The sequence below is a fragment of the Lepidothrix coronata genome, unplaced genomic scaffold, assembly GCF_001604755.1.
Source record: "Lepidothrix coronata isolate B3197 unplaced genomic scaffold, Lepidothrix_coronata-1.0 Scaffold111, whole genome shotgun sequence".
Lineage (NCBI taxonomy): Eukaryota > Metazoa > Chordata > Aves > Passeriformes > Pipridae > Lepidothrix > Lepidothrix coronata.
The window spans coordinates 2221175-2240869 of NW_016690291.1; the positions used below are offsets into that span (position 1 = coordinate 2221175).

Consider the following 19695-nt stretch of genomic DNA (forward strand, 5'->3'; position numbering starts at 1 on the left):
GAAGGGAAACGGGACGGAATGTCTCTCTTTTCCTTCTTCCCCCTCCCCTTTGTAAACTCAGGGAAGTTCGGTCAACTGACCGCGCTGCCTGGGATGAACCCCTGTCCCAGTTGGGAGGCAAAACAAACATCATCTGGACCTAGGGCAGCGCTCGCCCCTCCTGCCTCTCCCCATCCTCGGTCCCGCTCCCCACCAGGCATCGCCGCCGGGGCAGCGCAGGGCGGGGGTCCCGGCCCTGCTGCCGAGGCGGGAGCGGGGGCTCTGCGTTCCCTAGGGGAGGTGTGGGAGGAGGAAAAGCGGAGGAGGGAGGATCCGCGAGGATCCAGGTAGATCCAGCTTTTACCGCTCACCAAAAGCCACCAGCAGCAGGACCTCCGCCTCCTCCCTCCCCCCCCATCCCTCCCTCCTCCCCTAACTCCCTCCCTCCGCTGCCCCTCCGCGATGAGACACGGACCAAGTCGGAGCGCGCCAGCCAGCAGCGGGCTCTGCCAGGGGCACACGGATCGCTTCCATGTCGCAGGGTGACTGGTAGCCCTGCCGAGGCTCCCCCGGGCGGACCGGGGCTGGGAGCCGGGAGGCAGCTACCCCGTTGCCGGGGTGCCCCGGCGCGTCCCGCGGGATGCTGGCGGCGGGGGATGCGGAGCCGGCCGCGGAATAACATGGGGGGCGGCCACTCCCACAGGGCGCCCGTCTTCGACGAGAACGAGGACGGTGAGTGCGGAGCTGTCCGCGGTACCGAACCCGCGCTGAGCTGGAGCGGCGTCACCGCTGCCCGGGCCGGGTCCCGACCCCGCTCCCTCCGGGATCCGCGTAGATCCTCCGGCGGAGCTGCCTGCTGCGGGCGCTGCCCGGGGAAGCAGGGGGAAAGCCTGCCTTTGTCCAGCCATCCACACCGAGGGCGTGGGTGTCTGCTTTTAGGCGCAGCTCAATTCTAGCACATCACCAGCTGGGGTTTGAGCACATGGCAGGTAACTTCATACCTGTATTTTTGAATGGGCATAATTTTTGAGATGGATGCCCACGTTTTTGTTTTCATTTATAGTCGTCTCTTTGCCCACCTACTTGTTTTAGATGGTGATATCTCTCTGTACTTCTTCCATCACCTTTCCTGTCTGAAACTTTTTTTTACCTTGTTCTGTTACTCTGAGTTTCTGCTCCCCACCTAGATAATACATCATAAGAAAGTGTACCTTGTAAAGTTTTTGGAAAGCAATGGAAAAGTTTGCTTAATATGTGGTGTTTCTTCACTATTTATGCGTTTCTGTGTAATTTTCAAATGTAGACTATTTAACTGGAATTATGTGAATGGATTTCGATTAAAATAATTTTGGCTCTTGAGGCAGAGTGAACAGAGCACTCTTAGGAAGCAGGTATTTGTATATTATCATAGAAATATTTTTAATGTTACTTATGGAATAGACGTAGCTACCTGTCTAGACAATGGGTGCTTAATTGTGAGTGTATTGGCTCCCCAGAAGTTCCCAATATATTTTATTAGGCAGTGATTATGCCTAAATAGACTATCACATTGTTTTGTCTTTCTGGGCTTCATAACAAGTCAGAAACATGTATCTTCTGCCCTATATGTTCAGTACACATGGAGATATTTGTATTGTTTTGCTAGTTGGGGGAAAATATCTAAATGCATGTAAAGTGCTTTACTTGCTTTTGAGAAAAGACTACCATCCCCTATTCCTTGACAAAGCTTGATGAGGTGTGGTTTACATTGTTTGTGTGGGGAATGGGACAGATTATTTGCCATTTGTGTATTGTGGTGTCATAGCCGTAATTTTCTTGTACTGATATAAAATTTCAGTAATTTACCATAGGTCATGATCTGTAAACAAACAAGAGAGAAAGAACCCCACACACCTCCCCCCAGGTAAAATCTTGATCATGCACAATTAGTCTTGTAATCCTTGAGGTAACACTCTGAGAAATACCCAGGAGTGAAAGCATACTGTTAATCTTGTCTAGATGCCCTAAGGGAAAAAGATATCCATGCTTCTGCCTTTGTAAGATTTTAATTGGGCTCTCTTGAGTTAGCAGTTTCAATGAGTTATTACCACCTTTTTTTTATCATGAGACAAAAGCGTGGTCTGTTTTGAACAAAATGAACAAAGTTCAATAGTGAATTATTGCAGAGATGCCTTCATACCACTTAGTTCTTTTTCCATCAGGAAAACATTTCTGTAATGTAGCCATTATTAACAGCTAATAAAAAAGCACATGAAGTATTTATGGATTTCTATTTTGTCATTATCTATTCTTTGCATGGTTTTGTTTTGTTCTGAAGTGTCTTTCCCCATTATGCATGTTCCTAACATAATCTTTTATTCTTCTTAAGATATCACACTTAGTACAACAATCTAGTTCAGAAGAGTCCATTGCTTTTGAAACAACAACCAATTTCCTATACTACTTAGAAAATACTGTTCAGGATGGCATTTTTCCAAGTACCTAAATCACATAGGAAAATATCTCCTCTTTGAAAATGTATCTTACAGGGTTTAATACAAAATGAAGTTGTTTTTCATATTCCCACTAGTAGCTACAAGAGTCACTGTTTTCCACAATATTGGACTCAATATGGAATAAAAAATAAAGGTAAAGTATAGCAAGAGAAGGTGGATAAGTGGACTTGTTTCTTGAGATGATATAATTTTGCTCAAGACTGACAATGCTTATCGATTCAGAGAGAACTGGAATAGGTGAATTGTGTATGAATATGTAGGAATAGTAGAAAGTAAGCTATTTAGTGTATTATGTATAATGTCACAGCTGTCTCAAAATTAGAAAAATGAGCAGAAAAAATATTGTCATTTTATATTCATACATGTTAATGATGGATGTAGAATAAAGCATGAATTTTGGAAGAAAAGGTTTTAAACCATTTATTGTCACTCTGTAGTCATAGAAAAAAAGTTATTTATTCAGTGTACCACTTAACAAATAAATATATGGAAATAGTGTGTGAAGAGCACCCAGGTACTGCCTGACAAGTCTACAGAGTGTCTGTTCCAGAGTTAAAACTCATGCTTTCTGGTGAGAAGAGATGCTGATCCATTGAGTGGATCTAAAAACTGTAAGTTGCATGTAGACTCCCTACCATATGTAGGATAATAAAAAAATGATCCAACCAGAAGCCTGAACTACATACTGTTAGTCCCCAGCTATTACAAACAGTATAACACATCATTATCATATGCTGATCTTTTTAAAAGCTGTAGTACATACCATTTTTACTAGCTACATTAGTTCTCTATGTTCCATTTTTGTTGGATCTCCCAGAACTTCACTCTTTGAATGGTTAGAAACATCTGTTTTCCTGACTGTATGTTTCTTAACCTATTTATAATATTTCTGTTTAATTCAATTTTTTTGCTATTTTAAACTGCTCTCCCCTCTCCAGAATTACTCCAGTGCTCTAATAGGCAGCAAAAATGTCCCCTCTCACTCTTTGATTTGTAGGGAAACCTTTTCTAATTTTCTCTTATTTCTACTGCTTTATCGCTTCCTGTGCCCCTCATCTGTCTGCATTTGAACCTGTCTTGGTAGCACACAGATAACCCAAATTACACAGAGAATTGCAAGGGAGTTTTCAGCAGGACCCTGAGTAGGAAAAAAATGCTTCCTATTCTCTACTGGAAATAACTCTTCTAGTACAGCCTTTAATAATATGCTCTTTTCAAGGATGTATCGTGTGGATAGTTCTGTCACTATGTGATCAGTTAGCCCACCAGTGCCTTGCTCAGTAATTTCTATTGATGAGCGATGAGCTTCAATCTACATTAGAAATTTGTGGTGTTCTTATGTACATGACCTTTTGCATGACTGAACTTTGGTCCATTTCTATTATTCATAGTCTCAAAGATGATCACCCACTTCTTTCCTTGGGTCGCTCTGATTCTTCATTACTTTACTCAGTGTTTTGAATTATCACCATTCTGATAAGCTCCATGCCAGTGACCAAGACCACTGATTATTTTGTGTAAGTATTCAGCTGGATCATTTCCAGACTTAATCTCCTTTGCTGTTAACCCCTGTCAGCTTCATAATTCCCATCTCTAAATAACATTTTTCCCTGTGTTACTGTCATGGTTAACCCCAAACAGCGAGTCAGTCCCACAGAGCCACTCGCTCACTCCCCTGTGATGGGATGAGGGAGAGAACTGGAATAATAAAAGGGACAAAAATCATTGGTTGACATAAAGACAGCTTAGTAGGGAAAACAAAAGATGTGCACACAAGCAAAACAAAACAAGCTTCCGATGGACATGCAGGTGTTCAGCCATCTCCAGGAAAGCAGGGCTCCATCACACCTAACACTAACTTGGGAAGACAAATGCCATCACACTGTTTCCCCCTTCCATCTTCTTCCCCCGGGTTTATATACCTAACATAACACCATATGGTATTGGATATCCCCGTGGTCATTTAGGGTCAGCTGTCCTGGATGTGCCCCCTCCCAATTCCTTGTGCACCCCCACCCTCCTCACTGGTGGGCTGGGGTGAGGAGCATAAAAGGCTTTGACACTGTGTAAGTCCTATCAGCACTACTTCAGCACAAATCCCAAACATAGCCTCAAACTAGCTGCTATGAAGAAAATTAACTGTATTCCAGACAAAACTAGCACAGATGCCCACCTTGCATTTTGCCAGTTAATCCTCAAATTGTTCAACTTTGCTTATACTTTCTTATTCATACATCTTCACTGAAATTGAGAAAATTAAATTTAAGCCAACTCTACCATGTACAAAATAAGTTTGTCATCGAGCAGAAATATGTGGTTATTTGTGTGCAAACAACTTCTGGTAAAACCATGTTGTATTTATCTAATTTTTTCTTCTTAGCCTAAGTTAAAGCACAACAAAAGCCTGGAAAGACCAGGGAATAGAGTCCTTTGTTTGCCTAGAGCTTGTAATGTTGCTAAAGATATGGAAAAGTATGTTTCATTTCTTGATATTTATTGCTGTACATGTTGGATAGACAACTAGGTCTGGTGTAGCAGCACCACTACCTCTTATCAAAGCTAGATACTTAAATGGTGTGGAACTGTAATATTTTTTCAGACATTTAAAAAGTGCTTTTAAGCAAGATGCTACACTAATTGTGTAGTCAATTCAGGTAAAACAGTCTCATTTTGGTTAATACTGCTGAAGCAAAGGAACTTGACTCCCTTCACCTTGAATATTTCTTATTTCATAAGAACTACCCTTTTCCGAATATGTGTATCTAGTACTAACACTAGGAGACCAAAGGAGTAAATTTTTCCTCATGTTCAACTCTTCATAAATATCAATATGTTCATAAGAATGGCAATAGAAGAGTGAGGGGAATATTCACCAATGTTCATAGCAAATTCTCAGTAAATATCATAAGTAATGACTATATTAGCAATAGCCTGGTGACAAAGAGTGTCTTTCATGCTGGATTTGCTTGATGGTGCTCAGTTAAAACTTCAATCATATTTAAGAGGTGAAAGTGAAATAGTTAAAAAGGGTCATTTAGAAAAGACCTGACACAGGGGACCTGACACTTCCAAATAGTAATAACATATTTGTCTACATTGTGGTGGAAGATGCAAAGGAAAGGATAAGAAACAAAGCTTTAGAAGCTAGAAGTTAGCTCTGCCAAGTGATATGGCAGCTGTATTTGATTATTTGGGGCTTAAAAAGTCAGTTTTGGTATAGTTACTTTTAGAAATAAGTGTACTGAACGTTTAAAGAGTTTGTTTTTATTTTTGTGGTACATGATTACATTTAAGTAAATATGTATTTCCAAAGAGCTTTTCACTGAGCATCCTGAAGATGCAGAGCTCAAACACACCTTTATGGAGGTCAGTGTGACATGTTGTGCCTCAGTAATGTAGTCTTGTGTGCAGGAAATGAGGCATAGCAACATGCCTCGACTTATTTCTCCATGGCCAGAAATTGTTTCACTGTAGTGCTTATGTATCTACTTAACTCCAAGGAAGTGCTGAAGTCCCACTTTGCCTGAGTCATAAGGCTTTATTCTGCTATAGTGTCATAACTACAAAGCTCAATGGAAATCTTATGTACTAGAGAATATAGCATCCATCCTCTGGAGTTAAACTTCCAATTTGAAGTTATAATTTAAAATTGATTTCTACACCTCCTGTTTAGAAAAGCCTTCAGCTTAAATGAAGGGTTTAAAATTGTTGTTGAGCTTCAGAAAGCATCATTATTAAATGGCCAGCTGCTGAAAACACCATCCTGTACTAAAAGCCTAAAAGCCAGATGCAGAGCCTAAGAAAAATGCCTATAATTAGTATGGATTCAGGTAGCTAAATTCAGAGCATGATGACTGAATTTATATAAAGTGCAATGAAAGCTGAAGAACTGTAAAGTCACATAGGGAAAAATGACACACAAGAGTTTCACATGGAACCAATTTAAAGCGATGGTTAAATGTCAAAAGGAGTCAGATTCAAACCAGAGTATGCAGTGTCCAGTTACTGTCAGTGATATGATAGTGCTCGTCATCCTGCTGCCACAAAGCTATAAAGGGTAATGTCTGAGGCGGTTGTGTAGCTGCTGCACAGAACTCAAGTCACAGGGCCAATAACATACTCTTTCAAAAACTAATTGTTTCATAAAATGCAGCCCTACAGAATGGTTAAATAAAGGGTTTAGAATCTAAATACCTTCTGTTGGGTGGGGATCAATATTTCTGCTGGATTTTTAGTTTGTTCTTGGAAGTTCTATGATGTGTTACATTGCATTTTCATTTTTTCTTTGCAAAGATGAATATTCTGGTTCCCTTTAGAACTGGATTGGGTAGGAATACCACATTGTGACTTAAAAAACTGCTCAAAAGCAGTTTTGTTGAAAACCTCAGCTACTGAAGGCATTATTTTATGCTGGATAATAATGTTTTAGATAAATTAGAACCAGGCTATTCTATTTTTTTTATTTTTTGTTTTATGACCATTTTGAACTTGATACAATTTTATTTTCTATTTATTGAACTTCAGACAGGAAGTCATCATTATGTGTAGTGCAATACACTCCAGAATCCCTCCTACTATTTTCTGTACAAACACAGAACAAAATAGTGATCAGTGTCAAGCATACACTTACAGCATGATATGAGACAGTAGGAGAATATAGACAGAAGGGAGAGCACAGAAGAACAATATGCTAATTTCAGGCAGTCACAGAGGTACCAACTTCCAAACTGGTATCAACAGTTTACATGGTCTGTGCTGAAGGAGGTTCAGAAGAAATATCAGAGCTTTGCAATCACCATCACCCGTTATCTTCCTCATCAGGCTTTGGTACAATGCACACAAATAATGTGGACCTCTTCAGACACTAAATGGTAATTGTTGGTGAAATTTAATACTAGATCACAGTTTTGCCTTTTCTACAGGGATCTCTAAAGAAGATGAATCTGGAACTTCCATCTTAGCTTCTTGCTGCCTCAAATGAGCTGCATATCTGTTCCACCATTTGACTGTCCTAAAAATGCTGTGTGATAACACATTAACCTCACATTGTCAGGATTAAAACAAAGATCCTTTCAAGGTACAGCTAAATTATTTGCCAATTTTAATTTACCATCATCCACATTCAACAAAATCTGTGCCAGCGATGGTTTTGAGATGGACATGATGAATTTTCAAGATTCTTCCTAATAATACTTTCTACAATTTCAAGATTTAGTTTTCTGCTTTGGTGGAAGTGTAACTGCTCAGGAAAGGTAACATTTTACCCATGTAGCAATACGTGTTATGCAGTGGGCCTGGATATAAGAGAGGCTTTTTGCATAACTAAGCATTAATAATTCGAAACTAACCAATCATCAAGAAAGATAGGCTTGGAGACTCCTAATCAAGATCAGGGAAAATTCCGATTATGAAATTAACTGTAAGAAAAAAAGATTATTGTCTCAATCTCAACACCATTGATTTTGCAATCCCTCCTTCACAAGTTCAGACATTGTCTTCCACACCTGCCCACAGATGTTTCTTGCAGTGAAAAGGTTCTGCTCCTTCAGCTGTGCTGCTGTTGTTTTCTGTGCCAAAGAGCAGGCTTTCAGAGAGCTGGGTTTTGCAGGACTGGAAAAGCTGAATGGTGGAAGAGGCAAAAAAATGAGTAGCAAATGTTTGGTTCTTCCAGGACAAATGGTTTTCAAATGTGCAGAGATATTAAACTGACTCTACTTCTCAATATTGGCTTCACTCCCAGTAGAGTTCAAAAGATCTGACAACTTTTCCATAGAACAAGGGGGAACAAATCTATCTCATCCCACCTGGCTTCAGCGTGACAGCTACTGGGTCATTGACAGCATTTGTCATGAAAGTGAAAGAATTCCTTGATATGGATGTGTGAATGTAGCTCCCAGGTGGGAATGCAGTTTTTTGTGAACACTGTGTACCATACTGCCCAATGACTGAAAGAATTTCACCCTGGAATCAAATGTTGTACCTGACTGAATTAGAAAATGGACAAGTAAATATTTGGAAAAAAAACATAGTAAGTAATTATGATCTTGCTCATAGATTCTGAAAGAAAGTAGGTCCTATCTTACCAGAACTGTCTTTGTACAGTCCCTTCTGAACGTCGGCATAAAACCAAAGAAGGCAGGGTTTTGTTGGATAAGCACAGGACTCTCCTTTTTCTTTTCTTTCTCATTAAAAAGCAAGGTTGGGAAAGCAGAAGGCAAAACCTTCTTGAAGCAAAACCTGGTGGGCAGTGACATCCGTGACTAAGCACTGAAGGGTGGAATAGAGGAAAGATTGTCAAATTAATCTTGGAGGTTTCACAAGATTTTGACTTAAGTGAGCTAATGCTGAGATAATGGGAAAGGTGTGGAAAAGGTTGCTGCTGAGATCAATCAATACAAAGCAAAAATTTCTGAGAGAATATTCAATTAAAAAGGACAATTTTTAGTTCAGTTTGGTAGAGGAATTTCACAGTGCCCTATCACGTAAAACATATTAGGGGAAGGAATCAAAAGTAGGGGATACACACCAAACTTAGCAGGAAAGGCATGGACTTTTCAGAGGGGGAAGAGCAGCAGTAGTAAGCAGTGTGCACATCAGGAGGTCTGATCTCTCTTGAGCACAGTTCTACTTAATTTCATGGACTAGTTAAATTGATTACCTTGAATGACATTACTTACTGCCGAATGCAAGCCTATGTTGAACTGTTGCCTAATTTGCTGTTGTGAACATTATGTATATGGAAGCTTCCCTGCAACAGGAAAAAGTACAAGATTATTATTATACAAAGATCAAAAACTGCAAAGATCAATAAAAGTTGTTTTCTTAACTAAATTATCCTCTGAGTTTCCTTGGATTCAATCACAATTTGGCATGGGTAGTAAATACAAGCTCTTTGCAGAAAAAGAACAGGCAAATGTCTTGGGTGTTTTTTTCCTATGGTTAAAGAAGAACAAAGCTGGTTTACTATCTAGTGTTCAGTCTCTAATCCATTATGTATTTTGAAGAATAACACTGGCTTTTATTTGTCTGCACTTGATCCCAGGAAACTACTTGCTGTACTAGAAATGCATGTTGGTATCACAATGTGTCTGCAGATGAGCACTGATGGGGCCCAAGATGCCTACAGCCTCTCGGTACAAGGGGATGTTGGGCTTTAATACATTCTTCAGGACCTAGAACTGATTCTCTTAATACAGTATTTCATGGAACATCCTTTGATTTAATGTTAAACTCTTAGAAATTAACAGTATACTGTTTAAATGATAAATCACATTTATACAGTACTTTTTTATAGTTAGGCCAATATGTACTATGTATACTACAGCACAGTACTCCACTTTTATAAAACACATATTTCTGGAGAAAAAAGGAAAGAATGAAGGCATCTGTGCATTGGCAAGTACTACCAGCCTTTCCCTTTGAGATTCCTCACTTACCAAAATCTAACAAATGTAACGAAAATGCAGCATGTGACCCGTATTCAGGTTGTCCTCAGAAAAATCTTAATGTTATACATTGGTCTATTCCCTTAGCCAATCAACATTCACCTCAAATGTCCATCAACAAGGCACTCTAACAGTAGGGGTGTACTTTTGTATCACAGGAACGAAGACTTTCTTCCTTTTGTTCCCAAACAAGTTATTTTCCACTCTAATAACAAGACTTGTTTACATGCAGTTATCTTTCACCTGCTCAGTTTGACCTCATCTTTAGCTTCCTTAATTTCCACATTGACTCCTATAAATATGTCTATTTTAATAAGTAAATGAAAGAGTCTGAAGGGACAAGTTAGGATTTGCAAGACAATTACACAGTTCTAGTTTTAATCACTGGAATTTGAACCCTGCACAAAAATGTTCATAAAAGTCGGATGCCTCTTCTGAAATCACCACCTCCTTTCTAAAGGTTGTCTGTCAGCTTTCTGTGTTTTCTGATCTGGCATTCTTTGTCTGCCAGGAAACCTAGCAGTATGGAACCAAAGAAAGTTTACTGGAGATTTGGCCCTTACGGATAGGGTTTAGTGGACTTCGCAGTGTTAGGTTTGTGGTTGGACTCAAAGATTTTAAAAGTCTTTTCCTAAATAATTCTATTGTTCTATGATTTCAGTTTATTTCACTGGTAGTTAGTCTGTCAGGGTTCTTCTTCCAGTTTTGCATATGATTAATTTCTATCGCAACTAATGGAAGATTCATTATATCTATAATCAGTTTTTCTCCTACACCCCTTTTATGTGATCGTGGTCACAGGTCTTTGATACAAAACTATCAAATTCTATAATACTTTTATACTTAGAAATGTTGTACCGTATTTTCTGATACAGTTATTAAGTGCAATGTAGACACCTAAGTTAGTGTCATTCATTCCAAAATTATGGCAAAGGTATTTTCCTTTTAAATTAAAGGAACTCTTCCACTGAAGGAACCACTAGAGTTGGTGGCAGCCTATTATAGAGGTTTTTGAGGCTCTAATAATAACTAAACATAGTTGCTGAATCTGAAGTTTATTTCCTGAATTTTATATCCCCATGTTTTCTTCATAATATCATAACAGAGTATGAAATTCCATACTTTATAGTTCATTAATCTTATTTTACATTGAAAATGATTGTTTCAGATATATTCATCAAATCTACCTACAGTTTGTTTATCTGACTCAAAATAAGAATGTAATCTATGCTATTTGGCTTCCTACTTCTATCTGGCAGTATTTTATTGATTTTGAGTTTTGTTTTGACTTTCTTTCTGATTTTCTATCTTTCTTTTTTTTTTTAATATGTTGATTCCAGTTCTTTGAAATTTGGAAACATTTAAATAAGTTCTACACCTTATGTACTTTTCTGCCCTGTCATTTTTTGTTTGGTATAATTCTGAATGAAATAGAGCACTGACTTTGTCATTGTATTTCTAACACTGTTCTGTGTAAGAAAGACTTGTATTTAGTAAGATAAATATACTACAAAGCAATCTACTGCAAATGTGCAAATGGATGGACAAAATGTATTTTCTTTCTTTTTCCTACTTTTGCAGCAATAAGGGAACACCTGCTGTTCCTTATTTAAGATATAAAAAAGCAAATTGAGTTAATCCTTCCAATAATTATTATTTCCTTTTGATATTGTTCTGCCTCCCTTGCTGAGCAATGAGAACTGTCCTTAGCTACCTTGTTAAAGCAGAGATGCAATATAATCACAAAATCACTGTTAGCCTCCTGAGTGTCCTTCACACCTTTCTGAAACTATCTTCCACTTCCCACTGGATTGCTTTCACATTATGTTATAAAGATTGATTTTATACCTTTTGGGGTAAGGTTTAGATAAATCTTTGTCCAAGCTGTAAAGCCTGAAAATACTTTTGGGGCAATAGCATACCTTAAGCACTGTGAACTGCTCCACAGAGCTCAAAGTCAAAGATCATGCTTGAGAAGTAGGAAAAAGTAATTATTTTAAATCCAGCTTCATGTTTTACTGTTTTAGCACATGAAAACCACAGAAATACATAATCTTATGTGCAGGTCATTGCTGTAAAACAAAGTTAGCCTTTATTGAGATTGGCTTGGATATAATGGGAGGAAAAGAATACAAGAAGCCTTATGCAGCTTCATGAGATTCTTCTTTGCCCGGACTTGGCATGTAATTTTTCAGCAGCAGCGCGCCAATTATGCTATTATTGCAATATCTTTTCCAGCCCAGTGACAGGTCTTTGAGGTCTCTTGCTCAAGTTTTTAAGCTAATATTATTAAACTAGATTTTTTTTTATGGTGTAAACAATAATAGCAGATGAATATACCTTAGAAAGAGAAATACATTTCAAGTGTGAAATTCTCCACAAAAATCTCAGTGTTGAAAGACATTATTGAAGGATTTATTGGTCTTTATTGAAAAAAAATTGTCAGTGCTAAGTGTCATGAGATTTTGCTGGAAAGGAGTCATAGAGTAGAGAACTTTTCCTGTTGATCCTAACTTTCAGTGGGGCAATCATTGGTCTTTTGGAATTTGGGAGCTCCCTATTGATGAATGGGAGAAGAGAGCAGATAGAGAAAAGCTGCATGGGCAGCTTTCAAAATAGCAAAAAAAAAATTTAATTAGCACCACCAGGTCTACCTGTCCTGTTTTATTACTATTACAGGTTGGGAAAAGGACCAGAAAGCAGCTTCATAGACGTTGGCTGTGGAAGGCAGGACATCCAAGTGGAGCTTGTCTGGTGGCTAGGAAAATTCCAGATGTTGCTAGGATAGCATCTGCTCTCTGAATGGCTTTTCACAATACTTTTCTGAGAGTGAGGAGAGATCATGTGTGCTTTTTAGAAAAGATTAAGTAAGGTGTGTCAGTGAAGAGATACCATATTTTCAGTGGTTTCAAGCACTTATGCTGAGTGCTACCTTGACTTCAGATCATTGGTGCTCCTGAGCCAGAAGCCATCAGTCTGTCTCAAAGGTGTCAGATGGAGCTCAGTCATGGATTTTAAAAGCATTAATAGGAGGCAACCCTTTCAGTGTAGTTGCTGTCCATTATAGAGAAAAGATTACTGCTTGTGGCATTCAGTTTTCTCACTTGTGACATGCAGAGAATTTTGAATGCTTCCCTGGGCGTACAAATATTAATGAGTAACTAAAGGCTGCTCTCAGCCTCTCAACCTGCACTGTCTCAGATCTTTCTCTGCTAGGTAGATCATATCCATCTTTTGTTCCACAGACATTTGTGGATTAATGACATCCAGAATTTTTGAGTGACAGGGTGTCCTGTATGTTGCAAAGAACCTCCTGCAGTGCTACATTCCAATTTGGAAAAGAAGAATACAGCCCAGCAGATCACCCAGGAAAGGTTGCTGACTAATGTCATATGCAATATGTTTCTTCTAGTCTTTAGTGATATGAAGCTGATTTCTAGTAATTTTCCCCAACTTTAAAAAAAAAAGGGGAGGGGGGGAAAGGACAGGATAGACCTGGTGATGGTACTTTAGCTTTTTTCCCCACTATTTTGAAAGCTTCCATTCTGTACTGTCAAGAAGCCAATGTTGTTTAATATTATTTCCAAAACTGGCAGAGGAACCTCTACCTACTGATTTACCATTTTATCCTAGTTAATAAAATATAATACAGTGATATATATATTTTTAGAGAAAATCTCTCTCTTTCTCTTTCTCCCTACATAAACACAGATATTTTTGTATGTACGGTATTCATAAAAAAACCCCAGTGTATGCGGTAGGGAATTCTAGAACTGAGTCACCAATACTCATTATTTTCATCTAACATCTGTAATTAAACTTATTTGAGGTTCTATTTCTGTGATTATACAGAATTGGTATAAGCACATTTAATGCCACAGAATGTTTCAGGCATTTAGACTAACAAGCCTTCTGCTACACTGAGCAATTTTATCCCCTACAGCTCACTATTTGTTTGTGCTTTGCACCTAATAACTTCTGTGGTTAAAATTAGAAGTTATGTTCTTTCCATTAATATCTGTCAGCTACCCACTCTGTTCACCAAGTGAATCTTTTTATTTATTCCTGTTGTGTGGTGATATAAGGTAAATCTTTGTAAGTTAAGTTGTGGTTTTGAGAGTCTACTGACTTTCTACTACTAATGCCAACCCTCAGCTATAACCTGGGAATGGTGGCTGGTCTGAAGTCCTCCTCCTCCCCCTCTGACCTGAGGTGGATTTGGTTTGTTTTGTAAGTGTAAGTTTGTTTTGCTTTAAATCTTTCATATTTCACTTCTGTTGTGGTTTAGTCCCAGCCAGCAACTAAGTACCACACCCCTGCTCACTCACTTCATCCCACTCCCCAGCAGGATAGGGAGGAAAATTGGAAAAAAGTAAAACGTGTGGGTTGAGATAAGAACATAATTGAAATAAAGTAAATTATAATTATAATAATGATAATAATAATAAACAACACTCTGATAAATAATAAGAAGAAAATTAACTCTATTCCATCTGAAACCAGGGCAACTCCTAATCTTAGTAGTGGATAGATAAGACCAAGTACCTGATTGCTTTATTCATATTTACTGTTTTCAGCAACACATGGTCCTATCAGCTTTGGTGTAATTGCTTGTGGTGTGTAAATAAGCATACTTATAAATAACGTGAAAATAAACATATAAAGATTTCCCAGAGGTAAGAAGCACAATGATCAGTGAATAAATCATCAACTCCAAGTAAAAAAACTGCTGCAGTTAGTACATACAGCAATCAACCTATCTTTTTCAGTCTCAGTACGAAAATTATCCATTCTATCATCAAATATTTATCTGTAAACTCTGAGATGAAGAAATATGCATTGCACTGAAATTCTGCAAGTTCTTTATGAATTAAATATAGTTGTTACTATCAGGGTTTTTTCCTCTGTCGTTTCTATACACCCTGAAGAGAAACAGCCACAAAATATGATGCATCAAAATACAAAGGTGTTACGGTGAACTAATAACTCAGGACATTGTTTCAACAGAGGTTGGAAAAAATTTATTATGTTTGATCAACAACAGTTTAGTCTTGAGCATGTCTGTAAAAAAAAAACTTTTGGGAGACCTACTTTCCTACAAAATTGCAGACAAAGTGGAGTGATTCTTATGAAAGTAAACGATTCACACAATGAAATATTAAGAATCCTAGCTAGAATCAAAACACACTCCCTTTCTGGCTCCAGATAACTATACTAATCAGAACTGTTAGAGTGAATTCAGGTCAGTCCCTCTGCAACCTCATAGGTTAGGATTTGAGTTTCTGTCTCTAAAGTAGATATTTTTTAAATTTTTTTTTCAAGAAGTATAACTTTAGAAAATATGCAAAATTTATGAGTAAAATGCAAGTTGAGTATATAGTGAATGTCACTTAATTGCAGAGGATAAATGAGCAAGCTAATGGATGGAGTTAATGGAGGAAACCAGCCCTCTTAAAATGTCATTATTTCTTTTATTTAAACAGTCAATAGAAATCTGGGCAGTCTAAGAGGCATCTAGCTTCTGAGGTACTACTCTGTGGCCAGGCAGTAATACTCGAAGTTTTCTTTGATTCTTCTCTACTGGAGAGCCAACCCTTAAATGTACTCACTATATGTGCTGCTAATTTAATTAAATTAAATAGTTGTGACTTTTCTTGATGAGGAAGAGCCAGAAGTCACAAATGCCTGGGCATCTTCAGAAATACTTTCAAATGGTTTTTGAATTCTTGAGATTTCCATACCATTTTCAAATCCCAAAATATAAACCAGACCTGGACAGCCACATATAACCCGCAGGTTTGCTTGCTTCTTTGAAAAGGTTTTCCCAGAGGAGCATTACTGTTCCCAAACTGATGAGCTTTAATCTTACAATGACAAGTGAAAAAGCAAGCCTATGGTCTCCACTTCAGGCACACTTCTGCTGCAAGTTAGAGCTGTCATTATTCACTTGAAGACCATGGTGATGGTTTGGTTCAAAAACACTAAATGGGAGGCAATCCCAATTGAATCATTTAGTGCCCTTACTTGCCTCAGGTATTTAATTTGTATCTGCAGTTAAAAATAGAAGAGATAATTCTTCAAGATCCAGTTTTGGAGACAAACTCCTCATGTCTTTGGTTCTGAATCCAAAAGAAAAAGAGAACAACTCCTACTTTGTCTAGGTGTTTGACTAAAATCCTCTTCACCTGGCTCCCTACCCTCCCAATAAAATAGCATCAAGACTTATTTTCTGAAATCCTGATCTTCAAGAACAATGTTCTCAGAGTCACTGCCCAAAGGAGCCAAGAGGAAAGAAGTTTATTGGCTTCCCTTGGCATGTTTGGCATTATAGAGACATTTGTGTGGATAGGATTGATGGATGTCTCACTGAGGATTTTGTTGTTAACTTCATTTAAACTATTTCTTTTCACCTGGGGATCACTCTGATAAATTTTATTGCAGAAAAAAACAGTTCGCTACACTGGTATTTGACATTTTATTCCCATAGCAACTTACCTCAGAGAACCTTTCAATTCAGTTATTAATGAGGTTATTCTCACAGTAACTCTGAGGGAGGTGAATATTCCCATTTTCTAGATCAAAAAGATGCTTCATAGTCTATTATGTGTTTCCTGGTCTCAAGATCTCAGGGGGAAGTCTATTACAGAAAAGTGAAATTTAGATTTTTTGTATTTTAGCAATACATTTTTTCAAGGAGTATCTTTTCTGCTGGACATACCTGTCAATCTGTTTCTTGCAATAGATTTCAGAGATTGTTTTTTGTCAGCTTATCCATAAGTAAACAACATGGTTAATCAGAAATGCTCTTTTCTCAACAAAAGGGGGCTATGTTTTATCACTTACCAAAGGTCTTACATTTTACATTGGAGCAGGTCCTGAAACTTTTCTCCTTAGTTTCAGTGTCAAGTTTACCCTTTAAAGGAACTATGAAAAGCATGAAGACTTACAAAGGCTTCCCTGCTATTCACTGGCTCCAGTATATCAGTTCAATTGTTCCTTGATGACTTCTGATGTTTCCAGTGGTGCTACTAAGTTTATAGCTTTTCTGAACAAAATCTCTGTCCTGTCACAAACCAAAACTGTTTTCACAGCAACAAAAAGGGATCTTTAATTAGCACTTTCACTGATCTTAAAAAAAAAAGTCACTGACTTGTGAGTTTATAATAGTAAAATTTTGTAAATTGCTGCTTTATAACAGGATACATGGATGAGAAGTTTCAATTTCTTTCCACTAAGCCAAGTAGAGTCAATGCAAAAGAAACCTTTCTGCTAGAAGATATGTTACCTGAATGGTATATGCTAAAAGAACATAGATGCAGGCCAATCAGTTCTGTTATGGTAAACTAACCTGCGGTTATACTGAGGATTTGACACTGCCTGACTAAATCCTGATCATTTCCACATGACAGCGAGGTCAGGGCTATGGACTTATATCAGTTATATTGTTAGCCAATGCATCAAACCCAATAATAAACTATTGATTGCTTCAGTTATTCCTGTCATGTAGCTACAGTGACAGCCTAAATAGAATAGAATCATAGAATGGTGTGGCTGTTTTCATGTGGCCAGCTTCATGTGACCAGGCACAATGAATCCTGTGCACAAGAAATGAACATATCTACCATACTGATGTATAACTCTTTCCAAATATCAGCAAATCTTTTCTGACCTTCAGGCTTGTGTTAACCAGGCCGTTGACAGACACCAATAATTTGTCATTTAGCAAAAGTGAGAATTTTTACTGTATTTCCATCCATTCATAGGAACTTTTGACCTCTGATGATATTTTTCATAGCACTGAGTTATACACCAATATTTAAAATCCCTGATCAATCATTACTGGGTTTTCATAAAAATCTGTTGCTATTTGCTCTTTGTTGAAAAAGAGTAGTAGATTCAGTACTCCATATTCCTTTCACTTTTCTGTTAAATCTAAAAGTAAAAGTCCCTGTATTTGAATTCTAGTTGGGTATTTTTAGCTTAATGGATGGATGATTAACCAGTCATCATAACAGAAGACAATGAGATGTTGAAAAGGGCTACTTTAAAATTATGCTGCTGAAGGATTACACTAAACTGATCCACACAATCAAGACTATCTAGGCCAATGGCCCATCATCAGCATTCAAATTCTTGCTCTCAGTCCATGGTATCACATTTTCAGATTGATTAGGTCAGTGACCCTCCACCTCCATGGGCAAGGAAGTAGCATTAGAAGAGTGTCTTGTCTGTGATTCCCTGCAAGGGGTCAGCTCTGCACAGATCTCTCTTCTTAGTCACAGTCTGAGTCTTCCCCACTTTATGTCTGTATTGTGCACTAGTTCTACCCCTTTCTGAACTTTACTGTTCATTGATGATATCCTGGATATAAATTTAATTGCTTTTTTGCAATGTTAGCCTACATTCATGCTTGCCACTATCATATTTTGTCTCTTTTCCCTTTTAAATTGTGTCAACTGCTGCTGTTTTAAATCTTAGATATTTGTCAAGGGAGTTTCACCCTGGTTATTGCCCGTACCATTAGTCATTATCAGGACTTCTGAAGATCTTGCATTATCCCCAAAAAAGACAAGTAAAACATATCATTGTGCTAATTTTTTTGCAACTCACGTCATCACTGGTGACGTTAAACAGATAGTCATTCTTTCCTTTCGTATACTGTGCTGCCAATGAGAACATGCTATGAACTTGGGCTTGATCCCTATTAGATTGTCCAGCTGACTTTTTGCAATGACAACACACATTTTGTGTTCCTTAAAATTTGTGCCTAGCTCTGTCAGCTTTATTTGACCTTCTTTGTTCTTTATTAATAGGAAAAAATTTAAAATTCCTTAATTTAAATTACTAACTTTGCCTTCAAATAAAGCAGTTTTACTTTAGATTGTATTAGCTTAAATCTTTCTGACATAAGATATTTATTATTATTTTTACTTATTTTCAGAAGGCTAATTGGTTGCCTTGCTGGGATTGTCATCAAAGTCAACAGACCTACTTAGCAGATTATTTTAAATTTTTCTTTACCTTTATTGCCTGTGCTCACTTATGTGTGAGGACAAAATGCAAGTATTAGAGTCAGTATATATTATGTGACAGGGATCAGAGTTTGATCTCTACTTCAATATAAAGCAATTTCTGTTAAAGTAAACATAAATTCTGTACTGTAGCACTGTAACTCCCCTGTGAAGGTGACTATCTCATTCTACTGCCCTTGAAACTAGACTTCTAACAACTCTAGAGTTGTAGGTGTATCATAAGATGTCACAATTAGTTTAATCCAGTCTAAACACCCATAGTGCCATCAAAAGGGGTGCTCTTTCTCTCCTCTGTTCCTGCTGTCTGCAACGTGACAGAGGTAGTCTCTATGTGATTACCTCATTTTCTTGTCAGTTTTTCAAAGAACAAGTCTTTTACTGAGATGATCACGTGCTCTTGTCATAGCATCACAGAAAAAGGATCATAAAGGGTTAAGATACAGTGTTGGTGAGGTGCTTTTTGAGAGAAATTTGGTATGTGTGTAAGCTCTAAAGCACATAGGTTATGTTTCTGATATTGGGAAATATAAATAATTTCTACTTCCCCATATTATAAACATACACTACAAAAATAGAAATCTTTCCTGTGAAAAGCCAAAAGAAAAATGAGAAGTAGTATTTTTTTGCAATGTTTTAATTTCAGAAAAAAAACCAGAAATGCACATGCACTCTACATGGATATGTATACATGGATAGACAACAATAACAGCAAAGCTGAAAACATAATTAATGAATACTCAGAAA

At 37.8% G+C, this 19695-nt stretch overlaps 1 protein-coding gene across 2 annotated transcripts in view; it reads left to right on the forward strand.

Moving 5' to 3' along the window:
* The first annotated feature begins 391 nt into the window (after positions 1-391).
* The window catches only part of STK32B (serine/threonine kinase 32B), a 176900-nt gene continuing 157596 nt past the window's right edge, over positions 392-19695 (forward strand). For both annotated transcript variants that reach the window (XM_017824497.1, XM_017824498.1), the window contains exon 1: positions 392-711. In XM_017824497.1, coding sequence (XP_017679986.1) covers positions 636-711 — 76 coding nt within the window. In that variant the 5' untranslated portion in view covers positions 392-635. The remainder of the gene's footprint in view (positions 712-19695) is intronic.